This window comes from Eumetopias jubatus, unplaced genomic scaffold, assembly GCF_037043125.1.
Source record: "Eumetopias jubatus isolate StellerSeaLion01/CBP00866 unplaced genomic scaffold, mEumJub1_p1.0 scaffold_17, whole genome shotgun sequence".
In the NCBI taxonomy this organism is placed as follows: domain Eukaryota; kingdom Metazoa; phylum Chordata; class Mammalia; order Carnivora; family Otariidae; genus Eumetopias; species Eumetopias jubatus.
The window spans coordinates 41,103,703-41,131,396 of record NW_028274823.1 but is presented as its reverse complement, the minus strand read 5'-3'; the positions used below and the strand labels follow the sequence as shown (position 1 = coordinate 41,131,396).

At 47.8% G+C, this 27,694-nt stretch overlaps 1 protein-coding gene across 2 annotated transcripts in view; it reads left to right on the top strand.

Moving 5' to 3' along the window:
* The window catches only part of CHAT (choline O-acetyltransferase), a 46,058-nt gene that overhangs the window by 13,116 nt on the left and 5,248 nt on the right, over positions 1-27,694 (top strand). For both annotated transcript variants that reach the window (XM_028098940.1, XM_088019867.1), the window contains exons 7-12: positions 14,955-15,124; positions 17,554-17,654; positions 18,504-18,632; positions 21,192-21,314; positions 24,158-24,299; positions 24,446-24,508. In XM_028098940.1, coding sequence (XP_027954741.1) covers positions 14,955-15,124; positions 17,554-17,654; positions 18,504-18,632; positions 21,192-21,314; positions 24,158-24,299; positions 24,446-24,508 — 728 coding nt within the window. The remainder of the gene's footprint in view (positions 1-14,954; positions 15,125-17,553; positions 17,655-18,503; positions 18,633-21,191; positions 21,315-24,157; positions 24,300-24,445; positions 24,509-27,694) is intronic.

Genomic DNA, 27,694 nt, shown 5'->3' with positions numbered 1-27,694 from the left:
CTTTGAGAGGACACAATTCAGCCCGTGACAGGAGGGAGGTAAAGAACAGAGGTGGATGATGGATGGGAGAAATAGGTAGTGGGGTTGATGGTTTTGAGGTGTCCGTGAGATGAGATGTGTCACAGAGAAGGGATAACAGAGCGTGTCAATCAGAAAGTCAAGAGTGAGCTCAGAGTCTGGGATGCTTGAATCTGAGACTTCAAAGGGGGTCAGTTCCTGGTAGTGATGAGTTCTGGCAGTGATGACTGTGGGAGTGAAGGCTGAGGTTAGACTGTCAAAGGTGGGAGGGAGATCGAGGGGCTGAAAGAGGAGGGTGGTGTGGGCTGGGTTCTCCACACAGTGGTTCAGGCTGCAGGAATGATGACTGGGGAGGAGGAAGGTGAACTGGGAGCCCAGATCTGCATGATGGGAAGTTGTGAGCACATCAGGGGAATGCAGCAACAGGGGCGACAATGATGATGGGGGTGGGAAGGTAGAAGTCTAATAGCTTGCAGCTCCCAAGGGAAAGCTGGGAGGAGCTGTGCAGGTGCAAGAACAGGGAGAAGAATACCACCTACCCGTCCTGGCCCTGGGGAGCATGAGTGTGAAGGAAAATAGTCTCCTGGAGAGAGTACAGGGAAGTGTGTCCCTCAGGGGGTGCCACCCTCCTGTTGAGGCAGAAGGTGTACAGAACACTCTCAGAAGAGATCAACAGTGCAAGGGGACCTGCCATCCCTACTCAGACGTCATGAAGGGTTCGTGAACGGGGAAAGGTGGGGGGTGAGGGATAAGTCCGTGCAGGGGACACTAGAGCAGCAGGGCATGGGAGTGCCAGCCAGAGACCCAAGGACGGTGGTCGTCATTGCAAACAATGCTCCCAAATCCTCAGCCTCTGGGAAGGTACTCTCCTGGGTCCAGGTGTGGTTGTGGGGGCTGGGGTAGGGGTCTGACTTGTCCCAGCAGGTGTTGTCCAGCAGGAGGCTTTGACCAAGCCAAGCTCCTATTGTCCTGGCGGAGGTCTGGACCGAGGCACCTGAGCTCAGACAAAATCTGAACTCTCATAGGGTCCACTGAGAACCAGCAGGGCAATTGATTTTATCAACCCTCTCCCCTTAGAGAGACCATCCCTGATCCTTCACTCTGCTCCCCAACCAAACAGCTCCCTCAGTCAGCTCACAGGCTCCCCAGCCGGACCCTCTGCTGTGGCATCGAGAGGGTGGTGATCACCGGACAGTGGGCCAGCTGTCTGACATAAAGCCCAGGCTCCCCCTCTGCCCCCGGTGTTCCCCACACACCCTATAGCCCCTCACACAGCACTGCTCACTCACATGGAGCTTTCTGAGAATGTGTTGCAGGACAGGTGAGTGTATCGTCATCTCCATCTGCAGCCTAATCATCCACAGCCAACACAGAATAGACTCCTGGGGGTCCAAGGGCTTAGAGACCCAGCAGGACCATCACTGCCCCCCAGAAGCCTGTGGTCCTGTTGGGGAGACCGGAATAAGCAAGATTGTTAGGACAAGAGTGGACAGGATAAAACCAAAGGAGTGTTCCCAGCAGGCGTCCTGAGGAAATTTGGGGGCCTTACCGCGAGTAGCTTAGGAGGGCTTCCTGAGCCAAGTGCAACATGAGGCTAAGCCCAGGTGGGTTGAGGTGGTGCGTGTGACTGGGGCTGGCTGACAACATCAGGATCATCTAGAGAGCCCCTTAAAATAAAGATTCTGGGGTCCCAGGGATTTTCCAGTGGGACAGGAATGAGGCCAAGAAATCTGTATTTTTAAAGCGCCTTCACGTGCAGCCCAGGTTGGGACCAACTTAAGCAGGTATTAGCAGCTACCGTGCAGGGAGGTCCCCCTTGATGCTGGCCTTATCCTGGGCCCTTTCTGTCCCCTGTTGCTTTGAGTCTTCAGTAGAGCCTGTGAGGTAGGGATTTCATCCCCACAGAACAGAGGAGGCTGTGTCTCCAACAGGTTGAGCTAGTCTTCCCCCTTGGAAGTGGTCAGTGGTGGAATCAGGGCATCTGTCTCCCAAGCCTGAGATCCTCAGGGCCCGGCAGGCAGGGTGGGATTTGAGGCCCCAGGAAGGGCATGTGTAACCTCGCAGGACCTCCTTCCCTGCAGAGCCTCGAAGCTGTGGCCTTCCTGAACCCCCAGGGGGGCCAACACTGTTATCCTGGTCTGGAAATTTAATTAGATATTCAGCCCTGAGTCTGGAAGACTACAGCGCTTGTCAATTTGTAGGAAAAGGATAGCCAGCTCAGAGAGCCCGCACCCCCACCCTGGAGCCCGCTGGCTTTCCTGGGCGCTGCGTGGAGAATCCTGCGAGCCGACTCGAGGCAGATGCTTCTGTTTACACAGCACCGTAAATATTTATCCCCAGCAGCCAATTAGAGCTGAGCCACTACTTTCAAGGAGGGAACTGACAGAAGGCGGCTGTGTCTGGAGGAGGCTTCGGTCATGGTTTACAAGAACCGCTCGGGATGGGCATTTTGCTACTTAAATATTGTCATCCAGAGATAGGCAGGCCTGCTGATTTTAAAACCAATTACACATTAGCAATAACAGCCTCTCTGATTTAATTGGCCCAGAAATACCTCCCGGGCTCCCGAGGCTGAAGGCTGTGTTCTTTCTTCGGGGGTGGGAGGATGGGAGGCGTTGCTGGGGCCTCCCACAGTGGAAGCATGAAGGCTCCTGCGTATGAGGGCATCCAGACAGGGAGTGGTGCGGGGCCTGCGGCAAGAGACCTGGGCTTGACCTGGCCCTCCTTGCTGGCCTGGAGCTGCCTTCTAGGCTAGGACATGGAGGTGGCGGTCCTCTCTTATAGCTAGGTCAAGGGGGTGCGGAGGGGCTGCAAAGCAGGTGGGCTGGTGCCTGGCGCACAGAGGCTGTTTGCTAAATGATAACTCTTAATTAGATTTGGGGAAACACTGTGGGGATGGTTTGTCCAAGGTTCACGGCCTCTCTAGAAAAATCTGGTGAACTGCAAATGGGCACCTGTTGAATGTCTGTTCTGTCAGTGACGGTGACCCATGGCGCAGACTGAATGGCCTGTACGCCTTACCTTGGAACCCTAACCCTTATTAACTCTGAGATGCTCCTTTGCTTCCCCTGGGCTCCCTCCATACTGCATGCTCCAAGTGTGCACACTCTTTTCTTTCATTTCTCCCCAGTGGCCCTCTCTCTGGCCCTCACTTTCCATCTTATATTTGGGGTGCAAAATGAGTGGGAGGTGGTGTATTTTTTTTTAATTTCCTGCCCTTCTCCACTCACCACCCCTCCCCTAATTCTGGAAGTATGAGAGCTCTTTAAATTTGCCTTTGTGGGCAGGGTGTTTCAAACCCAGAAGAAAGAGCAATGCTTGGTTCTTGAAGATTTTTTTTTTTAATTAAATCAAACTTATTTGGGGATAATTGTAGATGCACATGCACTTGTAAGACATAATCTCACCTGTACCCTTTTCCTCTGAGCGCTAACATCTTATAAAACTCTAGTACAATATCGCAACAATATTGACATTGTTACAGTCAAGATACGGAACATTCCCATCCTCCCAAGGATCCTTCCTGTTGCCTTTTATAGCCACACCCACTTCCCTTCCATCCCTCCTTAACCCCTGGCAACCAAGAATCTGTCTTCATTTCTATAATGTTATTGCTTTAAGAATGCTGTATAAATAGAATCATACAGTATGTAACCTTCTGAGACTGGCTTTCTTTTTTTTTCACTTGACATAATTCTCTGGAGATTCATCCACATTGTCCCATGTGTCAATAGTTCATTTCTTTTTATTTATTCCTTGGTATGAGTGTATTACAATGGGTGATATCATTCATACATTGAAGGACACCTGAGTTGTCCCTACTTTTTGGCTATAAACCTACTATAAACATTATATATATATATATATTATATAATAAGACAGATGCCCTGATTCCACCACTGACCACCACCACAGACAAAAAATATATATCATATATATTTTTTGTTTTTGTGTGATAATAAGACAGATGCCCTGATTCCACCACTGACCACCAATAATATATACATAATATGTATTATATATATATTTTTTGTTTTTGTGTGATAAGTTTTCATTTTAGCAAAAATTCCAGGAATAAAATTGATAGCTGCATGTTTCATTTTTAAAGAAACTGCTAAAATGTTTTCCAGATTGGCTGTACAACTTTACATTCCCATCAGCAATGTATGAGTGATCCAGTTTCTCTACATCCTTGTCAGCATTTGGTGTTGTCACTATTTCTTATTTTAGCCTTTCTAATTGGTGTGTAGTGATATCTTTCTGTAGTTTTAATTTACATTTTTTAAGTGACCAATGATGCTGAGTATCTTTTCATATGCTAATTTCCATCTTTATATCCTCTTTGATGAAATGTCATTTCCTATCTTTTGCTCATTTTCTAATTAGATTGTTTGGGTTTGGGTTTTTGGGTTTTTTGTGGGGTTTTTTTGTGTTTGTTTTTTTTTTTTTTTTACTGTGAATTCTGAGAGTTGTTTATATATTCTTTACCAGCCCTTTCTTGGCTATGTGGTTCTATATTTTCTCCCTATCTGTAACTTATGGTTTCATCTTCTTAACATGGTGTTTCACTGAGTAATGTTTTCGGTTTTGGTGAAGTCCAGTTTCTCAATTTTTCCGTTAATGGGTCATGCATTTGATGTCAAGTCTAAGAATTCTTTGCCTAGCCCTGGATCCCAAAGATTTTCTCCTATATTTTTTCTAAAAGTTGATTATTACATTGGTACATTTAAGTTTATGATACATTTTGAATTCAACTTTTTTAAGGTGTGAAGATTTATAGCGAGGCTTTCTTTTTTATTTATTTTTATTTTTAATTTTAAGTTTGTTTGTTTATTTATTTATTTATTTATTTATTTATTTATTTATTTATTTTGCCTATAGGTGTCCAGTTGCTCCAGCAACATTGTTGAAAAGGCCATCCTTTCTCCACTGAATCACTTTCATGCCTTTGTCAAAATCAGGCATTTTTATGTGAGTCCATTTTGGGGTTTTCTATTCTCTTCCATTGATCTCTGTGCTCATCTCTCTGCCAATACCACATATTCTTGGTTATGTAGCTATATTATAAGTCTTGGAATTGGATGTACTGGTTCCTTCAACTCTATTTCTTTTCAAAATTATTTTAGCTATTCTAGTTCCTTTGCCTTTCATATAAATTTTAGAATAATCTTGTCTATATCTACAAAGTCTTGCTGGGATTTTGATGGAAACTGTCTTAAACCTGTGTATCAGTTTGGGGAGAATGGACATCTGCACAATGTTGAGTCTTCCTATGCATGAACACAACACGTCTCTCCATTTACTTAGATCCTCTTTGATTTCTTTTATTAGTGTTCTGTAGTTTCAGCATACAAGTCCTGCACATTTTTGTTAGATACACTGAAGTGTTTCAGTGTTTTGCATCATTGTAAGTGGTGTTATATTTTTAATTTTAGTGTTCATGTGCTTGTCACTGATGTACAGAAATACAATTGATTTTTGTATGTCTATCTTGTATCTTGCAAACTTGATGAACTCATTTATTAGTTCTACGATGTTTGGGGTGGGTTTGTTTTTGTTTGGGTTTTTTGGTATATTCCTTAGAATTTCTACACAATCACGTCATATGAAAGTAGGGATTTTTTTTTCCCTTCTGATCTGTATCCTTTTTAATCCCTTTTATTGCCTTATTGCACTGGGCAGAACTTCTGGTACTATGTTGAACAACAGCGGTAAGAGTGGGTATTCTTTCTTTTTCTTGATCTTAGGGGAAAGGCATGCAATCTTTCACCTTTAAAATGATGTTAACTATAAACTTTTTTGTAGATATTCTTTATGAAGTTGAGGAAGCTCCCCTCTGTTTTTATTTTTCTGAGATTTTATTGTGAATAGATATTGAATTTTAAAAGTATTATCAAATATTTTTACTGCATCAATTGATATAATCATGATATTTCTAGAACCTGTTAATATGGTGGATTAGATAGATCGCTTTTCAGATATTTAACCAGCCTTGCGTTCCTGTAATAGGCCCTACTTCGTATATAATTTTTTATATGTTGCTTAATTCTATTTGATTATATATTGTTCAATATTTTTGTATCCATATTCATGAGGATTATTGGTCTGTAGTTGGTTGGGTGTTGTGGCTTTTTTTCTTCTTTGGGTACTCTTTTCATCTTGTTTTGGTATAAGGGTAACACTCGATTCATAAAATGAATTGAGAAGTGTTCTTTCCTCTTACATTATCTGGAAGAAATTGTATAGATGGGTTTTAATTCTTCCTTAAATATTTGGTACAATTCTCCAGTGACAACTTCTGGGCCTAGAGATTTCTTTTTCTGGAGTTTAAAACTTATAAATTCAATTTTCTTAATAGTTATAGGGCTCTCCAAATTATTTCTTTTATATATGGTGCCTTGTGGGTAGTTTACACTTCTCAAGAAATCGCTCCATTTCATCTAAGTTGTTAAATTTATGTCTGTAGAGTTGTTCATAGTATTTTTTTATAATCTTTTTGATGTCTGCAGGGTCTGTAGTGTTATCCCTATTTCATCCCTGATAATGTTCTCTCTCTTGCGCAAGCCTTGCCAGAAATTTGATTGATCTTCTAAAGGAACTAGATTTCTTTTCATTGTTTTTGTTGTTTTGTTTTCAATTCTGTTGGTTTCTGATTCTTGTTATTTCCTACCTCCTGATTGCTTTTGGTTTATTTTACTCTTCTTTTTCTGGGTTCTTCAGGTAAGAGCTTATACTATTCTTTAAGACTTCCCTTCTTATCTCTGTCAGCATTTGTGCTATATATTTCCTTCTCAATCTGGCTTTAGCTGTGACTCACGAATCTGGATAAGGTATACTTTTATTTCCACTCATTGCAATGTTTTTTTCTTAATTTCCCTTAAGACTTTCTCTTTCACCCATGGCTTATTTGGAAGAGTATTATTTGGTTTCCAAATGTTTGGAACTTTTCTTGTTTTTTATTTTTCTTTGGTCTCATACATCAGAAAATACATTTTGTATGATTTCAGTTATTTGAGGGTGTTTTATAGCCTAGAATATGGTCTACTTTGGCGTATATATTCCATGAGCACTTGAAAAGAATGTGCATTCTGCTGTTGTTGGGTGGAGTGTTCTATAAATGTCAATTAGATTGACTGATGGTGTTGTTGAGTTTTTCTATATGCTTGCTTATTTTCTAGTTGTTCTATCAATTATCAGGAAAGGGGTGTTTAAGTCCCCAAGTATAATTGTGGATTTGTCTATTCTCCCTTCAGTTCTGTCAGTCTTTTCTTCACAGATTTTGTGGTATGTTTGTTACATACACATATAGGATTGTTATGTCTTCCTGGTAGACTGACCATTTTATTTTATGTAATGCCTTCAATGTCTCTGGTAATTTTCTTTGCTCTGAAGCTTACTTAATCTGATATTAACAAGGCAACCCCTGCTTTCTTTTGATTAATGTTTGCTTTACATGTATTTTTCTTTTTTTTACTTTCAACCAATCTATACCATTATATTTGATGTGGGTTTCTTATAGATGGAATATAACTAGGATGTGTTTTTTTAATCTACTTTGTCAATTTCTATCACTGAAATTATTGATACACTGGGATTTAATGCTGCCATTTTGGTTTTTGTCACCTCTGTTTTTCAATTCTTGTTTTCTTTTTCTTGCCTTCCTATGGGTTACTTGAACATTTTTTAGAATTCCATTTTGATTTATGTTTTTAGTGTATCTGTTTGTATAGCTTCTCTAGTGGTTTCTATAGGTATTACTTTATATATACATCAATCATGGATGTATACATCATAATTTGAATTGTTTTTTCCTCTATAGATAAAACATCATTTCTTTCTCTCTGCTGTCAAGATTTTTTTCTTTGTCTTTAGTTGTCAGAAGTTTGACTATGATAATGTGCTGATGTGGATTTCTTTGAATTTATCCTATGTGGAATTAACTGAATCTTGAATCTTTAGGTTTATGCTTTTTGCCAAATTTAGGAAGTTTTTGGCCATTATTTCTCTGAGTACTTTCCTTCTCTGCTCTTTTTCCTTTCCTTCTGGGACTCCAATGGCATGCTTGTTAGATCTTTTGCCCCACAGATTTTTCAGTTTTATGATGATTAACTTCAAAATATTTGTCACATAATTCTAACATTCCTGTCATATCAGTGTTGGGCATCTACTGATTGTCTTTTTTTCATTCAAGTTGAGATTTCTCTGGTTCTTGATGTGATAAGTGATTTTCTATTGAAACCTGGATGTGTTATATTATGAGACTCTGGATGTTATTTAAACCTTCTGTTTTAGCTGGCTTTCTGACACCACTCCAGCAGGAGCAGGGGGTGGGTGCTACCTTGTTATAGCCAGGTGGAAGTAGAAGTCCAGGTTTCTCATGGGGCCTATATTGACACTCCGGAGGAGGATGATCCTTATTAATGCTAATGGGAGTGGGAATTCAAGGTCCCCATATGTTCTCTACTGATGCTGTCTATGGAGCAACTGAGGTGGTGGTTACTATCCAGTGGAGATGGATGTCTCAGCTTCTATCTGAGACTATGCCTTCTCTGATACCATCAGAAGCTGAGATGCTTTATTACAGACTGGTTATGGTAGAAGTCTAGGCTCCTCACTCCACCTTTGCTGGCATGGAGGAAGGTTATTATCTAAAAGTTTTCTGCCTTGCTAGTCTTTCTCTTCCCTGGTCCTTTGGCTAAAGAAAGCAAGCTTTTGCTGGATTTTTATTTTTTGTCTACATTTATTTGTGTTTTATGTTACTGGTTATTTGAACTCCAAGTCTGGGAAATTTTACATTAAACAGAAAACCCAGTGAATTCATTTCTTAGGGCTACCATAACAAAATGCCACAGACTGAGCGGCTTAAACAACAGAAATTTATTTCTCACCATTCTGGCGGCTAGAAGTCCAAGGTAAAGGTGTTGGCAGGGTTAGTTTCTCCTGAGGCCTTTCTCTGTGGCTTGCAGATGACCACCATCTTACTGCATCCTCCAATGGTCTTTTCTCCGGGCACACACATGGTGGTGTCTCTTCCTCTTCTTTAAGGATAATGGTCATATTGGTTTAGAGCCCCACCCTTATCACCTCATTTAACCTTAATTACCTCTTTAAATGCCTCAATTTTAAATACAGTCATATTGAGGGTTAAAGCTTCAACATATGAATTTCAGAGTGGAGGGGGTACAATTCAGTCCAGAACACCAGGGAATTCCTGAGGTCTCTTTCCATCTTTCAGAGTCTTTTGATGTTTGCTTTAAATATATGTCCAGGATTTTTAGTGGAAGGAAGAGGGAAAAATCCACTTGATGTTCCTGGAAGCAGAAGTCCCTCCCTCTTGAGCTCTTTAAAGAGGCTTTTGTAACTCAAGTAAACGCAGTTCTGATTTGCAAAAGGCAGGTTTCACTGGGCAAGAAATACTTCTGTTGAAATTTCCATAGCCTCTGGGGACTGGGAGCATAAAGATTATTCCATAAGCCATAGAGTAGAGAAGAACATGGGATGTGTGATGGCAAATATCCATCCCCAAAGGAAATACAATTCTTTCACCTGGGGAAGAAAAATCCTCAGATGGGATTGACAAAGGTTTAAAAGCTCTTAGCCTCAGAAAAGGAGCCTAGTGCCTCCATTTCCCTAGACCATGTGAGGCAGGACAGTAGGAATCTGAGTGAGCCAATTTCCCAGCTAGACCAGAGAAGGTGAGTGTCCAAGATAGAGCTCTGAGCGTGTGTGTGTGTGTGTGTGTGTGTGTGTGTGTGCATGCGCGCGCGCGCACACACACACACACACACAGGTAGAGGTGTTAGGGAGCAGCACCTGATTTCTGCAACCCTCCAAAGACAGAGGTGCTGTGTTCCTTTCATCTTTGCTCACCTTAGTCACAGTCTGTAAACTTTCAGTCTCTGACAGAAGCTCTAGGGTCCTCCAAGGCCTTGTGGCCTCTGGAATTTCCACATCACTGAAGCTGTCGACTCCCCAGGCGTGGGCAGCAGAGCAAGCTCCTCCTATTACTCAGCTCCGACTTCTCACTATTAAGCAGGGGCTCCTTGAGGAAGATTGATTGACCACATTAAACGAGCCTCCATGTGCTCGATGAGAAAGTCACAAGACAAACGGCTCCTGCTGCATGCCTCCAGCCGACCACCCCCTGTTTCTGTTACATTTGGGCCAGAGTCATGGTGGATGAATTTGGGTGTAGTTCATTTTCTGCCTTACATGATAAACTTGTCAGCTACCCGTATGCAGGGAGTTCATTTGCAAGGCCACCTGGCATCCCAGCTCTGCTGTCCTGCTCCCATTTCACCCCGTCTAATGAGCCAGGACCTGGTTACTGTTGGTTGGCGCTGAGCTCTGGGGCCCTGCACAACCTGCCTTGATGGTGATGGCTCAGTCCCCCCTCAGGGGTCCCTCGTTCCTGCCTGGAGGTGACTGGGGCACTGATGCCTGGGGAGCTGTCCTTGTTTGCTGTCAGCTTTGAGTTGTCTAGCTGGGAAGGAGTGTGCTAAGCCTCCACTCTCCTGCCCAGAGCATGTGTTAGGCTTTCTCCCCAGCATCCTGGCTAGACAGGCCTGCCCACTCCACATTGGCCTTGGGGCTATTTCTAAGTAAATTTTGGTGTAAGCAGCTACCCAGCCTGGGCTCTCAGAGCTCACTGAGATGTGGCCAACAGGGCCTAGATGTGCAGCATTGGGGCTGCCCACAGTCCCTTAACTGGCCTCCAGGCCCACACCCTCCCCAGGCTGCTAGGCCTCCTAGACTCTGCTCTGACCACATCAACCCCTGCCCAAGATCCTTTGGTGGCTCCTCATTGTTACTAGATGGAGCCCATATTCCCGATTCTGCCATTCACAGCCCTTGATGATCTGTTTGCAGACTGGGCATTGGGGTTGCTTGCCTGGGATCAAGTCTAGCTCCCTCAGTTTACTGGGTGCCTTTAGGCAAGACATTTAGCTTCTCTGTGAATGGGGATGATAAAAATGCCTATCTCATGTTCATCAATATGAAGACTTAGATTTATGCCTGGAACATATTAGGTGCTCAACAAAGACTAGCTAATAGCATCACTTCACTGCGTTCTTCAACCTCACCTAAATCTGGCATGCTTTCACCTACAATCTGGGGGTGAACTGAAGCCTGGGGTGGTCTGCTCACCCACACATTCCACCCACAAGCCTGGGTGTCTACGGCCCAGCACTCAGAACCTTTTTTAGCACTGTTATCTCCCTCCTGACATGCTTCTCCCTTCCTCTCTGCCTATTTGAATCTGACCCCAGCCTGGCCAAGGCCTTCCCATGCTCTGAAGTCTCCAGCCAGCCTGGGATCCCAAGGGAAACACCAGAAGAGCACACAGGGCAGCGCCAGGCACCAGGGCCATTGGCAGGGACTCCTATTAGAGCAGAGATGGGCAAGGCTAGGAACCTTGCAAAGGGTAAGGAATCACTTCCCTATCTCCATCCCCTCCCAACCTCTCACCATCCCCCCCATCCCACAAGGCTCCATGCCCCAAAGGTAGTGGTTTTCTGACCCCCAAGCCTGCTGGGCTTCTCCAGGTACCCTCTCTGAGCTGCATGCACAGATCTCTGCCTCACCTGTCCCTGTCCACTGCCAGCCATGGACCCTTTCCTGTGCCATCTGGGCTGGGGACCCACTCCCACCCTCTGCGAGCTCACAGACATGGAGGAGGGTGTCAGGGTTTCTGGGGCTGGACTGGCAGTGACTTCTTGAAGCCTGGGGAGGTCTGAGGTCAGCAGCAGGGTCACGTGCTGTTGGGGCATGGGGTATAGAGGGGACTGGCCCAGCCCTGGACCCAGTTGCTGTACGAGGCCAGCCTGGTGGACAGAGCAGAGGTTCTTTGTACTGAGCAAGCAGCCAGCGTGTTCTGGGTGTGAGGAGTTCTAGAGGGCAGGAGCTCTGTCTGGGCTGCTCCTACCTATGCCAGGCATAGGGCCAGCCCCGTTAAAGGATCAGGGAGCTTGGGAGGAATTTATGAGTGAAACTGTGATAGGCAGAGTAGGAGAAGGACCCCTATCCAGGAGACATCCTATGCTATGGTGAAGACATGAATGAGCCCAGGTGTCCAGAGAGTGGCAGGAGGCAAGAGGTCCGTGCCGGGCTTCAGGGGAGGTGACCCAGAGGGGCAGCATGGTGAGCCATGGAGCCCAAAGGGCCATGTTTAGATTCAAACTCATGGGCAATAGAAGTCACTTCAGGTTGAAGAGGGCAACACAGTGAATGCACCATCCTTGAAGAGCAGAGGGAAGGGGAATTTCCCCAGAGCTTCAACTGGGTTGCCTTTACCTTTAGATTCTCAGGGCATGGCCTAAAGCCTTGGAGTTGATCAGACTCCAGGAAAGCCCAAGCGGCCATGCAGAAGATAAGGAGTCATCCTGGCTCCATCGGGATCAAGAGGGGTCCTGAAAGTATGGTGCTCTCCAAACCCTCATTCTATACAGGAAGTGGGGAAAAGATGACCCAAGGATGGACTGGCTTGCTTGTCATTCTCCTTCCCAGAGGGGAAGGCTTGCTGTGACAGGGATTTGCAAGAGTTGGGAGGAAGGGGATGAGTGGGGACTGGAGACTCTCTTCCATGAGATTATATATGGACACCTCTCATGAACTGGAGCAATCACGTGGGCAGAGCAAGGAACAGCACAGGTGGCCTTAGCATCCTTGTGGCTAGCACATGTGGAAGAGGCCCAGGGGAGAGTCTTAGGGACTGCCCTACTCAAGGCTGACTGCACTGGGAGGGTGAAGTTGCCACATGCCCCAGTGAGGGTCAGGGTGAGGCCAAGAGCAGGGAGGAACAGACAGGACTTCATCGAGGCCCCCCTGGGTCCCTCACTGGACAAAAGGAGGGACAGGCGCCCACTGGCAATGTCGGACTGTGTATGGACTCAGCTTCCCATTGACTAGGGAAGGTACTGTTTTGCCTGCCTCCAGCCCACAGGCAGGACCTGGCTGGTGAACAGAGACCCTGAGCCTGAGGCTGTGGAAGTCTCACCTGCTCCCACACATTCCCCGGACTTCAGGAAAGCAGATTTCAGACGGCTATGAGAGATGATGGACATAATTTTTGACCTGAGGCTCTGGAAGAAGAGAAGCTTCCAGAACCAGGGACTCTGAAAGAGGGAATTCTGACTCAGCAGTAAGTGGGATCTCAGTAGGGAGGGGAAGGGCAGGAACAGAGAGGTATGTGTGCCTGAGCTTGGGCTGACTATAGGAAATAGGAGGGCCAGCACTCAGGACCAGGGCCTGCCCAAGTGCCTGCCTTGATGGGACAAGAGAGAGCAGGGAGGGTCCTGACTCTCATCTTGGAGGGCTCCTCAGCCCACAGAAGGTTTCTCTCTGACAAATAGCCTCCTGGACAGGGACCTTGGATTTCAATACCTACAGCTAACAAGGGGATTGAATGAATGAGAGAGGACTAATGGTAAACCAAGGGTGCAGCTTCTCAGCTCCAGCTAATTCTTGCAGTGTGAGAATGTGAACCCAACATCACCAGATGGTATAAGTTAGGATTAGATTTGGTCACATATGACAGAAAACTCAAAATAATAGTGGTTTAAAGAAAACAGAGGTTTCTCTCTGTGTCGTATACCAGAAGTAAGCCGTCAGAGCTGATACATGGTGGCTAGGATGCTTCCATCACTGCAAGGCTGTGGCCCACATCCATAACATCCAAAATGGAAGCTAGAGGTCCAACCATCATACCAGTGTTCCAAGCAATAGATAGAGGAAGGTGGGAAGAGGGGCAAAGAGCACATGCTAGTTATTTTTAAGGAAGTCCCTTGGAAGCTGTCATATAGTGTTTCTAAATTTTGTTGGCAGAATTTTGATTCCTAATTTCCTAATTGTAATGGAGGCTGGGCAATGCAGCTTTAGTTCTGGTTTTCCCCGTGCCAAGCTAAAACCAGAAACTCTGTGACTAAAGGGAGAATGGATATTGCCATATGCAGCTAGCAGTCTCTGCCCCATAGTGCCCCCCCTTGCCTCCAAACACTTGGCACCCCATCCTCTATGCATAGAATACTCTGGGGCTTGCGGGGGGGAGAGGTAACCCTGCACCTCATTGTGTTACAGCATCTAGCCCAAAAGTCTGGATAGAGGAGGTGGTGGAGGTGGAGGAGGCCCCCTGGGGGACAGCCCATCCGGTTGGCCCAGCTCTATTTGGGGAAGAAGCCTATGCCCAATGTCCCCCATGGAGAAATCAAGCCGCCTTGGTGATACGTCTCCCGCACAACTCAGTGACTTCTAGTCTCTTTGTCCTGATGAGTTTCCCCTGCCTGAAATGGCCCCAATGGGCTCAGCTGGATATGGCTTTGGGGCAGGCAGCCGGGCCCTTCCATCTGCGCTCTGCATTGGAAAAACCGCTGAGGTGGCAGGGGGGCAGGGAGAGCAGCACCTTGACGCCCTTACTTCAGCTTTTCATGTGAAATTGACTGATTTTCAGATTTCAGCCTCTAATGTTTAAGAATTTTAGTTCGGGACAAACAAACATGCCTATGTGCCAGATGTGGCTCTCAAGGGCCACAGTGGGGGACGGTGTACACCGCTGGATGGAGGAGTTGGAGCTCCTCCCCTGGCAAAGGGTGACCTGAGGGTCTGATGTCCATGGAGAAGGCCCCGCGTGAGCCCCCTTCATCCTGGCAGGCAGGCCCAGTGACCGCCCATCTGGGGGCAGATCTGGCCACAGCTAAAGAGGAAGTGGGACTCTTGCAGAGACCCTGAGAGTGGGCTGGCTGCTGGGATTAGCACGGAAGCTCAGGAGAGTCTAGCTGACTCCACGGCCCACCCATCGGAGTTGGGAAAGGAGTTAAGACCGGCTCAAGGGCTGAGTGTCCATGTGTGTGTCTGCCTGCGGCGTGTGGGGCTCTGCGGAGAGGACCTCAGGCCTGGGGTTTGGAGGGTAGGGGTTAAGGCTTTGTTTGCCTGGCCTGCAGACTCCACCAACCGGGACGCGCTGGATATGATTGAACGCTGCATCTGCCTCGTGTGCCTGGACGCCCCGGGAGGCGTGGAGCTCAGCGACACCAACAGGGCGCTTCAGCTCCTTCATGGCGGAGGCTGCAGCAAGAATGGGGCAAACCGCTGGTATGACAAATCCCTGCAGGTAAGCCTCCCCAGTGGCATGGCCAGCGGCCCGAGCCAGCAGATGCTCACGCCTGGCAGGCTCACTTGCTGGCCTGTGCTGCCCAGGATGCTGCATCCAGGGCCAAGGGAGCTGAAGGCACTGGAAATGTACCACTGGTGTCAGCCCTTGTGCTGCCAGAACTCTTCTTGGGAGCAAGTGACCAAATCCTGCCCAAACTCCCAACCTTCCTACAGCCTGTGCCAGGCGTGTGGGATCTCCGGGTCAGACCTGGAGCTCACTCCCCTTCTCCTAGCACACACTGTAAGGTGGGGGCATCCCCGGGGCCCCACTGAACACAACCTCAATGCATTCAGCAAGAATCATGTCTGATGTCCAGGGATGCCAGCTTTTCTGAACCTCCATCACTCTCGCCTGGCCATTTTAACACACCTCCCTCCATCCCTAGGAGGTAGGACAGCCCAGCATCTCCACAGAAGGAAAGTCATACAATGAAATAAAGCAATTCCTATATTTTTGATTCACATGACATCAACCCAGAAACAAGACATTCACTTTGGCCTGGAGAGAAATACTCATGCAGGTGCGGATGAAGTTAGAGGTTGGGCCCATTCATTCCTGTTCCTCCAGCCTTTTTTCTCCAGTGTGTCAATCCTGAATCGAACCTTGTTTATTTTTAAAGCCTCCCCCACCCCTTCACAATGACCATATTAAATAGCCAACAATCGTTATGCTTTGGGCTAGCATCGCTCCCACTGATAAGCATTTCTGGGCAACATTTCATTTGTCTCCTTCTCTGGCCCCTATATTCTGCAGGTTATCCTTTTTATTGGTTTGCATATTGATTCTGCTATTTCTGATGGGTTCACTTGCTGCTGCACTGGCTGTTTTAGCCCCCGCCAGTGGTGCTAATGGCTTGTAATCTTTCATGGAGCAGCTGTGGTAATGAAATGATATAATGGATGTAGAGGACCAGAAACATAGGACGCCACGGTAGTGGTTTTAAAAAGGCACTGTTTTCCTCCCTTTTGTTTTAGTGGCAAGGACAGAAAAGCATGAATGTGCAAGTGGGCACAGTCTTCCCCTCCTGCCCCACAGAGGTGACTGAGCCCACCCGCAGGCTCTTTTCACAGGCAGGACAGAGGATCAGATGAGCTGGAGAAGCCAAACAAGCTCCAGGGACCTGAGCTGAACGATCAAGAGCTAGTCTCAGGACAGAGAAGCAGGGGACATTGGGGAAAAGAGAAAAGACTGCAAGGGATGAGTTTTGAGAAAGACTATGTGGAAAGGTTGTTTGGAGAATGGGAGCAGAGATTCGGGCCACTGACACTATGTGAGGGCCGGGGGGAGGACTGGAGGAGAGTCAGCTCACGTGTGTATCGAGTGTTACAGTGTCCCGGAAGGGCATCAGAAAACTGTCAATAGCTTGTTTGTTTGCTTGCTTGTTTATGGATGGTGGACTAGACTCTCTTGAGTGTGATGCTGTGCTGAGCCAGGCTATGGGCAGCCCCACTTTATCTGGGTTACACTTCAAAAGTCAAATCTCATTCTGCTCATTCTTTCCTCCCAGAACTTCTGTACATGCTGAGTATGTCTTTTTCAAGTCAGCTAAGTACACCCTTTACAAACTCCCTACAGTCCCTGTGGACCTTTCCCATACCTCCTCTCTAATCCTCATAGCAATCTTGTGAACTGGGCTTTATTTATTAGATCCATTTTAAATGGGAGCCGACTGAAACCAGAGAGCTGAAATGTCCTGTCGACGGTCTCCCAGCTGGCATGTGGCCATGGCAGACCTGGAATCCGGGTCCCTGACTCGAAGCCCAGGCAGCAGTTCATGGAGCGTCCTCAGAGACACCTTTCCTTCACTCCCATCAAGAGACAACTTCTTTCTCCCTAGGAATCTGCACACCATCCAAATCGGATCGTTATCTTTCATTCACTCATTCAACAAAAGTATTGAGCGCCTACTATGCGGTAGACACAGGTCTAGATCCTGGGAACAAAATCAGTGGGGGCCAAACACACAGGGTCCATTTAGACACATACTCACACAAAGCTGTATAGGATTGTGGCCCCTGTGGCACACTGTGGGGGGGGGACACAGGCTTAACAGAAGCCAGCGGAACTTGCCCATGACCAAGGAAACTGCACAGCTTCAGTGTGAACTCTTAGGAATCACTGAGCTACTTCAGCCAGGGAAACTCGGGCTCCACTCTCACTGCCGGGAGCATTTCTGGGAAGGAGGTCACATAGTAGAGCTGTCCTGAGGCCCCCATATTCTCAGGCCGTGGTGATTTCATATAGCATTCTTTTTGGGACATAATGTGCTTTGGTGTCCTTGGAGGAGAGGTCCCCCCGAGAGGCCAGGGAGACCTGGCCTGGAGCCAAGGGGCCAGTTTGAAATACAGACCCTACCTGAGGTCCACTCACCTCTCTCCTTATTACAGTTTGTGGTGGGCCGAGATGGTACTTGTGGTGTGGTGTGCGAACACTCCCCGTTTGACGGCATCGTCCTGGTGCAGTGCACGGAGCATCTGCTCAAGCACATGTGAGTCTGGGCACAACGCCCCTCTGCAGCAGCCATGGGAGCCAAAGCCAGACTGCCAAGGGGCTGCCAAGCTAGGCCAAGAAAAATTTGGGTGGCCACCGGGGGGCTGCGTTAGTCCGGAAAGTGTCTTAGCAAAAGATGGATTTGAAAATCAGCTTGACATCATCAGACACTTTATCTGCCACGGACAGTGGGCGCAGACAGGACATCAGGTTTAGGGCAGTTAGGGAGAAGCTTGGCCAAGAATTCCTAGCCAAAAAGGAACATCTGCTTTGGCCCAGGGAAGTCCAGACCCATACCTAGTGCTTGTTCCGAGTCAGGGCTGGGCCGACTGTTGACCCAGCAGAGAGGAGGGGAGGTCTCTGAGCTGCACCTCCTTCCATCCCCTTGGGCTGGATCTCTCTCCCTAGCTTCCAAGCTGGCTGGACTGAGCGCTTTGCTATCCCTTAAACACACCAAGTTCCTTCCTCCATTCATGGCTTGCTCATTCTCTCTTTCCACAATCTTCTCCCTGAATCTAAGTTCTAAATGCCTAAAAGCCCATACCAACTCTCATAGACAAACAACACAGTTTGCTTCTTCAGTTTCTCTCCAAGTGTATGTGGAGTAGGAAATAGCAGGCTCTGGAGTCAGGCGGAACTGGTTGGAATCCTGGCTCTGCTACATGCTTATTTGGGTGGCCTCTCTGATTGAGCGTCAGTCAGTCTATTTATCTGTGCAGTGGATCCAGGGGTAGGCAGCTCACACCCCCTGAGGCTCCAACAGCTAGGATGACCGCAGAGGACAGGGACTGATGTCCACAGCCTTCAGCTCCCAGGGCCGCAGGCTGCCACCTTTTTGTGCCTGCAGGGTGAAGAGCAGCAAGAAGCTGGTCCGGGCCGACTCAGTCAGCGAGCTCCCGGCCCCCAGGAGGCTGCGTTGGAAATGCTCCCCGGAAATTCAAGGCCTCTTAGCTTCCTCGGTGGAAAAACTTCAACGGTAGAAAGTCCAAAGCCTTTTTAAGGGCAATGCTCTGGGGTCACCCCCTGCCCACCCTCACCCCAACCCCCTCCACCCGGGACGATGAGGCCCCCTGGAAGTTTCCAAAGACCCCAGCTCTCTGCTCCTTTCGCCCACCTCTGCCCCCTGCCCACCTCCCCATGGAAATGTAGTCAAACTAAAAGAGAGTTATAACTCTTGGGGAAATAACCTTGCTGAAGTCTCCATCATTTCCATAAAATGCAAACATGGAGCTATTTTTTCAAGGGTTTCACCTGACTGAGCTGAGTCAAGGAGGGGAAATCATCCCCCTGCTTTCAGGGGGAGTAATAAACAACTGGTTTGAATAGGTCATTTGAATCCAAGCTATTTCAATTTGCTTGAATTTACACTACAATGTGACAAGGGGACCTTTCTCCCCAAGGGAAGAGAGGCAGTTCAGTCCCTAATGGGACCCATGCGGGAGGGCCAGGATGGGTATGGATGGGTGTGGGCCTCTGGGGGGTGGGGCTGCACTGGCACAGTGCCAAGTTGTGGAGGGAGCTGCAGGCTGGCAACTAGATCTGGCCGTTGGTTGTTCATTCCCCCATTCGGGAAGCGAGCATCATTCATTCATTCATTCATTCATCAAACATGTGAATGCGCTAGGTCTGTGGAAAGGCTAGGGACACAGAAATGAATATGCCACGGAGCCTGCTGTCCACACTTCAGTGGAGTAGACCCCCAGACCAAAACATGTGTGACACAAGTGCCCAAACCAGAGAAGGGCATACAGGCCTGAACCCACAAGAGGACGCAGCAGTGGAATTCTACCAGGACATTGTGGGAGGGCTTTGCAAAACAGACCTTGAAGGATGGATAGGAGTTCGTGGTGCAGGCAGCTAGAGAAGAGGCAGAAAGGCAGCTTGTTCAAGCTTGTACATAGAAGGTTCATAGAAGATGCAGGGTGGTTTGGAAACCAGCAAGTGAGAGAATGGCCAGAACTGAGGCACTAAAGGGAAGTTGAGGCCACATTGTGAAGAGCTTTGCTGTTCTTGTGTTATGGGGGCTGGACGCTGTCTTGCAGTGGGGAGAAGCCCCTGGAGGGTTTGGTGCAGGGGTTTTCAGGGAGCCAGTGAGGAGACTGTGGGAAGAGCATGGTGAGCAGGACAGATCATGGCCAGGCTCAGAGGGTAGGGAGGACCAGTCCATGGCAAGCTGCTGTGGGGGCTGACTGGCTGATGTGGGAGAGTAGGAGAGGCCTCGGGTATTCATCTACAAATGGTGCTGATATCTCAACCGTACGGGGCTGTTCTTGGGATGAGCAGGCCTCTAGGAGAGTGAGTTGGTGGGCTGGCATCCTTGGGTGGAGAAAGGCGCCCACTCATTTTCAGAGATCGGAGTGGGGCCCCCGAGGTTCTCTTCCCAGAGGTGGGGAGCCAGGAGAGGCCTGAGGGTGGGAAAACAGGAGGAGCCTCGGGGGTTCCGAGCTGCCTGTGGAAGGAGGCAGGGTCTGAGTGGGCAGGGCTCGAGCAAGGGGTTTCCGGGTGGCCATGTGACCATGAGCTCAGCCTGTCCAGAGACAGTTGGCCAACAGGCTGGACTGTGGGGGGAGTCTCCCTGGGTCCCGAGAACCTGGCACGGACCCACTGAGAGCTGAACAGGCAGAGAGCATCTGAGTCCTGTGGAAGGGCGTGAGTGGAGGGTTGAGGTTGCCTACCCAGGGCTCTGCATTCACATACAGCCAGTGGACAGATGATGTGGACCCTGCCAAACTTTGCTCCAGTGGACAACCAGCCCAGACCCCAAACTCACTATGAAGGAGGAGACTGGTCAATATTGGTAGGGGGAGACAAGTGCTCAAGGGTCTCAATATAGACTCAGGGTATCTACCTGTTACTCTGACAGTGACTTATGCGCTCAGCAGTTGTTTCTGGGTAAAATGGGTTTACAGTCACCAGCAAAGCCCAGACGAGCAGCCCTCACTGTGGCGACCATGACCACCAGGGAGGCCCCAGGCATTTCTTCTCATAGTAAAACAGGGAGGAGTCTCTGTGAAGAGATAATGGCTTACAGCCATCTGAGAAATGGGCCTTTCCTTGGGCAAAGGCTATGTGCCAGGTCTGGCAGAATGGCCAGGATGCCAGAAGAATCTGAGGATGTGGGACACACATTCCCAAACAGGTCAGATGAATGGCTTCTTTCAGGCCCACTTCCGTGGGCAACAGGTTTCTGGGATTTTGTTTGTGGGCAGTGTTCTCCCTACACATGCAAATGTCTCTCAGGCCCTGTGCCCCTATGCCCCTCCCTGCAGCTGGGCCCCCTCCCCCTTCACCAGAATGGGGCCACCGCCCTGCCCGGCCAAGCCTCCTCTTCAGCTCAGAGGAGCTGATCTGGCGTGCCCTCTGCCACTTATGTCAAGGCCTGTCTCTGACACCCAATATGTTCCCAGCGGGTAAGGACCATGTCCTCCCCTTCCAGAGCACCGGGTCGTAGACCAAGCTTGAGCAACTTGGTTAGAACTTGTGGTGCGCGCATTCTATTTTGCATGCAATAACGCCTCTTCTTTTTCTTCCACAGAATAGTAAAGAATCTCGACTTCACTGTTTATAAGTTTGACGTCTTTGGGAAAACATTCATTAAGAAGCAGAAATGCAGTCCTGATGCCTTCATCCAGGTGGCCCTCCAGCTGGCCTTCTACAGGTAAGCCAAGCCTGCCAGCCGAACGACTCTGCCCAGGTGGGCTGCCCAACAAGCTGCTCTAGACTCCAGAGTCTAGAAGCATCCTGGAGGGAGGAATGATTTTCTGTGGACTTAAAAGATGGGAAGAGCAGGGCAGGCTGCATGGAAAGAGGTACTGCTTGAACTGGGATTCAAAGTGGGAATCCAATCTCAGAAAAGAGAGGGAAGGACATCACAGTCAGGAAGCTGCCTGAGAGGCGGCCCAGGGGACTTCTCCTTCTGCCCTCAGCCAGGCCACATGGGCCCCTCTAGCTGTGCTCTGTTCCTTGATAAGGACGTGGAACCACCATCCCCTCCTCCATGGGTCAAGTCAAAGAATGTGAACTCATCCTTGATTCATCCCTGTCTCTCCTCTCCCACCTGTGACACCCCCATGTGCATCCTCCAGATGTCTCTCGGACCTACCCTCTGTCTTCCCATCTCCATGGCCACTGGCCCCTCCCCGGTCATCTCGGGCTTGCTTAGCCACAGCATGCTCCCCAAGGGCTCTGCTCCCACTCCCATCTTCATGAATCGTAAACCTTGAAATATGCAAATCAGCTTCTATCACTTTCCATCTTGAACCCTCCCAATGGCTTCCCACCATGTTTAGAACAAAGTCCAGGCATAGAAAGGCTCCTTGTGAACTAGCCTCTGCTGGGGCCCTCCTCCCAAGCTCTCTCCCGCCTCCAGCCCTTTACTCAGGCTGTATCTCGGCGCCCCCCGCTGCTGCCACCACCACTCTTCACACACACCGGCTCCTCCGGCCCAAGTGTCAGCCCTCACAGGCCTGCCCCGCCCCCTTACCTAAAGCAGCCACTCCGGGCCCCCTCGCCACCCAGCTTTCCAACCTGTCACATTGTGTTCTCTTTTTCTCATGGCAGTCATTGTTCACGTGAGCTACCTTGTTCATTGATTTGTCGATTTTGTCTTCTAGACTGTCTCTCCCAACCCTGACACTCTGGGTATCTCACACACCCGGCACAGAGTAGGCATCAGGGATTGAGTCACAGACGTGAGAAGACACTATGGGAGTGTTATCTGGGGGTGGCACAGTCAGGTCTGTGGTATAGAAAAATATCGTGGTAGCTCTGTGCTGGGCGAGGAGAGAAACTAGCGAGTAAGGGTTGAAGACAGGGCAGGGAGGCCAACTGGTCTTTTATAGGAGGCTAAAACTAAAATGCAAAGTAGATCATCCTCAAGATAAGGCTGGCTCCTGTTGGTTCTAGTGTTCCTGAAGCAATAGCTCATCAACTGGCACAGGACCCCACCAGGATCTGCTTTTACTTTGCAATGTATGGGGGGAACATAAAGTGACCTCGCAATAAGGCCAGGGGAGGGAGGTCTCACTAACGAGCAGACAGCACCCATGTGGACACAGCATCCCAGATCCCAGTGTCCTCCCAAGGGGCCATGACTCACAGGGAAAGGAAGTGGCTTTGGCCACTCTGAGCACTGGGACTCCTTGGGGAAGGCTGACGTCACCCCACGTGAGGTCTGTGCTCATCATGGGGACACATCGAGCCACGGCAGGACCTGGTGTCTGGAACCGCTGTCGTCATTCTGATACTGGCATGTGGCGGAGATGGGCCATGAGGTCAGGGTCCTCCAGGGGTTACTTCAGAGAGCATTTCAATTCGAGAGCTAGGAGAGGCTAGCAGACCCTGCACAGAGCACAGCCGCCTCTACCCTCAAATAATCTCTGTGGCACTGGACGTGGCCAGCAGTGGACATGGCCAGAGGCTCCTGGGCTCAACAAACAGCCAAAATAGGATCTGCCTCTAGATTCAGCGGAAGCCTGGAAGCTGCCTAGATTGGGGTTGATCAGTGACTAGCCAGTGATGGCATCTACTTTTGTGCTGGGCATGGCGTTTGCCTCCAGGGGCCATAGGGATGACAGGAAACGAGCTCCCTGCCAGAGTCCTTCCTCCCTGGGGAAATGAGACAGAAGTGTCCAGAAAGTTTATTCACCTTCTCGCCAAGTTACAGCGCCAAGCACTGTGCTGACTCTGACCCGGCTTTCCTCCTAGCACTCCCCCAGCACGGGAGATACGTGCCCTGACAAGGCCAACATGCAGGACCGTGACTTGTGCGCGACGTTGTGCAGTCACGGCCCCTCTGTGATTCTGTGTCTTCCTCCTCCCCACCCCCAACATGAAAGACTTTGCTGTTGGGTGAGAAAGATGTGTGCCAGCCAGGTGTGCAAGTCTTGGAGGGCTCACTTGGTTCGCGTGCCTAAGGAAAGGACTTTCCCTGGCTGGGGTGGGGAGCGGCTCCTGTCAACAGACCTCAGGGAGGAGAGGCACAGCCATGGCGCCCATGGGTCTGTTGGAAGCTCCGCTGCCCCCGGACAGGCGGGCCTGTGCCACAGCTTCCACTTATGACCACGAAAGCCCCCTCCCTGCCTAGATCCATAGGTCGCGCTTGAATTGTTCTAAATAAAATAAGATTCCCTCAAGGGTATGAATGATTAATTACACCATTATTCCATTCTGTGCTATTAATCAAACACTCATCAGGTCTCAAAGAAAATTCTAGGTTTCCCACCAGACTGGGATTTTTTGAAAAGTTACCCGTCACTTCATTATTTTATATCCACACAGTGTCACCAGCGGATGAACGCATACACAGCTCTTCCTATTAGCGACTCCCCGACACTCATCTTTGGGAAATCTCCTCTAGAATTCTATTAACATTAAAATGAAATACTAACCAAGTCAAGCCAGGACTGTAAAAATAAAGCCCGCAGAGGCTATTTTTCTTTCAGTGTTTCTGGTTTCCTGAGACTGCGATGCCATTTGCCATTCATCTTCCATCTTCTGCAGGCTCCACGGGACACTCGTGCCCACCTACGAGAGTGCGTCCATTCGCCGGTTCCAGGAGGGCCGCGTAGACAACATTCGATCAGCGACTCCAGAGGCACTGAGTTTTGTCAAAGCCATCACTGACCACGAGGCTGCTGTGCCGGTAAGTCCTGCTCTGCCTGAGGAGTCTCCAGGAGGCCAGCGAGGCAGCTATGGGCTGCCTGTCAGCTGGGCTCTGGGACAGCCAGCTCCTTTAGCTTGTTTGTCACTGAGTAGCCCTTTAGAGCCCCATGTCTGGTCTGTTGACAGGAGTCAGAGAAGTTGCTGCTCCTGAAGGATGCCGTCCGAGCCCAGACTGAGTACACAGTCATGGTGAGTGATGTGGTGCCTCTTCTCAGGTGAACTCATGACGGTGGGCTCTGCCCAAAGCTGGGCCTGCCAGCACGGGGCCACAACCAGAACCTGGGTGAGAGCTGGGCCACCGAGCACCCAGTGACTTGGTGAAAGCCATGCCTCTCAGAGCCTTTTTCTTATTTTTAGAACCCGGGTAACACAGCACTCATTTTCACATGGATTTTTACAAGAATACCATGAATGGTCTTTGAAAAAACAATAATGATAATAATAACACCAAACACATATAGCACTTTACAGTTCGTACAACAAGAAAAGTCTAATGTGAGGGATGGCAGCCAAGCCTGGCAAACTGTGGTGGTTCACACACCTTGCATGACTGCAGGTGAGGCAGAATTTATTCCCACCTATGGTTGGATTTGCTTTCTTATTTTCTGTCTATTTATGTTGCCTATGAATTAAAAAAAGTCTGCTGAAAATTAATAGTGAAATCAAAATTTTATTTATTTTTACTTTTTTTTTTTTTTTTAGAGAGAGAAAACAGGGGAGGAGGGGCAGAGGGAGAGGGAGACAGAGAATCTTAAGCAGGCTCCATGCCCAGCGTGGAGCCCTGCGCAGGGCTTGATCTCACGACCCTGAGATTATGACCAAAGCTGAAATCAAGAGTCAGGCGCTTAACCCACTGAGCCACCCAGGTGCCCCAAAATCAAAAGTTTAAAGGAAATGTTCTCTTAGTTTAATAGTTTATTTTCTAGCATGGCAGAGCCATGATTTGCATACAAATAACAGAGAAGAAGCTACTACTTGGACTGGTGATCAATATATCAATTGGAAATGATTCTGATACAGTATTTGAAGGAGCATATAACCTGTGAAGAGGGGTTGACCAAATTTCACTCCATATAGTTGGAAGCAAGTACAATGCATATCTGCGTTTTAGAACTAGCCAATGTAGACTTCTTTCCAATTCAGTTGCCAGGTCCTGAATTCATCTGAAGAGTTAAGTGTTCATTCTGTTTGGGGAAAATCAAGCTCACTCTCACATATTGAGTGGGTATTTTTGGTTTTCCTGCTTAATGCCAGACAAGATGCTGGGTGGTAGGAAATAAAAGATAAAGTCCATAAGCCCTGTCCTTAGGGAGTTTACTGAGTAGCTGGAAGGAAAAGCCCTTAAATGGTAAATCTCATCCCAGGTGAAAAGAGTCCTCAGGAAGTAGGAGAGAGCATGGAGGGGCAAGCTAGTTCCTCTGCTTGGGAAAGCCAGGAAGACTTCCCAGAAGAAGTGGTGCTTGATATGAGACTTGAAGGATGAAGAGGTGCTTATCAGGTGGACATAGAAGGGAAGAATGGTCCCAGAAGGGAAGAGTGTGTGCAAAGGCAGATAATCTTGAGAGAATAAGCCACACTGGAGGAAAAGCTAGTAGTTCGTGTGTGCAGCTTGCAAAGGACAGAGGAGCAGGGGAGCTTATGAGATGGGATTTTTCAGTCACAAAGTTTACTCTGGTGACCAGGTAGGAGAAGGACTGGTTGGAGCAAGGGTGGTCTGCCAACACTCAGTGACGCTAATTAGGAATCTATATAATATTTAGGTAGAGCTGAGATAAGGACTGAAATAGAGCAGGGGCAGGGGATTCAAGAGGTAGACACCAACTTCTGTTTAAACATGGTGGACACCAGGATTTACTGTCACTCCCTCTGAAATCCTCAAAAATATCAGCAAAGGGGTTTTTTTAAGCCATGAATACACTAGGCAAAGAGAGTGGGAAAGGAAGGGACAGCAAAGTTTTTGAGTTGGAAAATAGAACAGATGGCCAGTGACCTAGCAAACCGGAGGAAGCTGAAACCCAAGCAAAGAGTAAGGGAGACCCAGGAGTCCAATGAATTGTTCTGCAGAACCTCAGAATGGCTCAGGCATTGGAGGCACCCACCAAAAGTACAGCAGGGCTGAAAAGAAGAGGATGGCTTGATGATCTCTATAAGAAGCAGTCAGACCCTCAGTTCCTTTCCATTACCCCGTGCAGCTAGGCGACTACCCTCCCCTTTCTCAATGGTAGGCTAGAGGACTCTAGATTTGGGGACACCAGGTAAAGCTCAGGGAAGGTTAACCAAATTAAACAGGGTGATTAATCAAAGTCTACCTACTCAGCTCCAGGTACATTGGGAAGTACTTTTATTACCACCTCTCTCCAAGCGTGAGATTAGAGGATTTCTCTGTGGTGAGACTGACCAGGCCAAGCGAACAAAATCACAGACACTGATAGCTGGGGTGCCCAATGAAATAGCCCAGCCAGCTCACCTCCCAGTGAAGTCTAGCAGATGGTAAGCACAGGCTTACACATGTATCTTCTAATCACTTTTTTCAGTGCTTTATTCTGAAATATAAACAGGTAGCCATTAATCATCAGACATTGAGGAAAGTTGCTAACATAAGACACAAAAACCAGTACAAATGTTTTTGTGTAATTTTTAAATTTTTGCTTAATTTTTTAAAATAATTTAAGAGAAAATTCAAGGAAATGAAAACAATGCAGGAAGCAGGAGAACATTTTTTAAAACTGTAATTGAAATCCTCTGAATGATAATGAACTTATTACATCCATTAATAAGAATATGAAACTAAAAAAAATCTTTTTGGTGGGGCAATAAAAATAATTCTGGGGAAAAATATGGTAGAAAAAATGCAATGGGGGGATTGGGAGATAAAGCTGAAATAATCTTCCCAAAATGTCAACAAAACAAAGAAATGAAATACTGGACAGAAAAAAAGGGCTCAGTATGGGAGAACCAAAATCCCAAGTAATACATGTCCAGAAAGAGAAAATGGGGGTGGAGGGGAACAACAACAAAATAATTGAGGAAAATTCCTCAGAGTTGAAGGACATGAGCTTTCACACTGAGAGAGCCCAGCATGTACCTTGTGTAATAGAGGAAAACATTCATACCAAGGAAATTTCACAACACAAAGGTCAAAGAGAAGATTCTAAAATCTCTCAGAGAGAAAAAAAAAAACAAGTACAAAGATCAGGAATAAAAGTGTAATTGGACTTCTCAACAACATCACTGGAAGGTGGAAGATAATGGAGCAATGCCTTCAAATTCTGAGGGAAAATGATTTGTAATGTATATTCCATACCCAGCTAAGCTATCATCAACTTTGAAGACAGAAGAAAGACGTTTTCAGACAGACAAGTTCTCAAAAGTTTT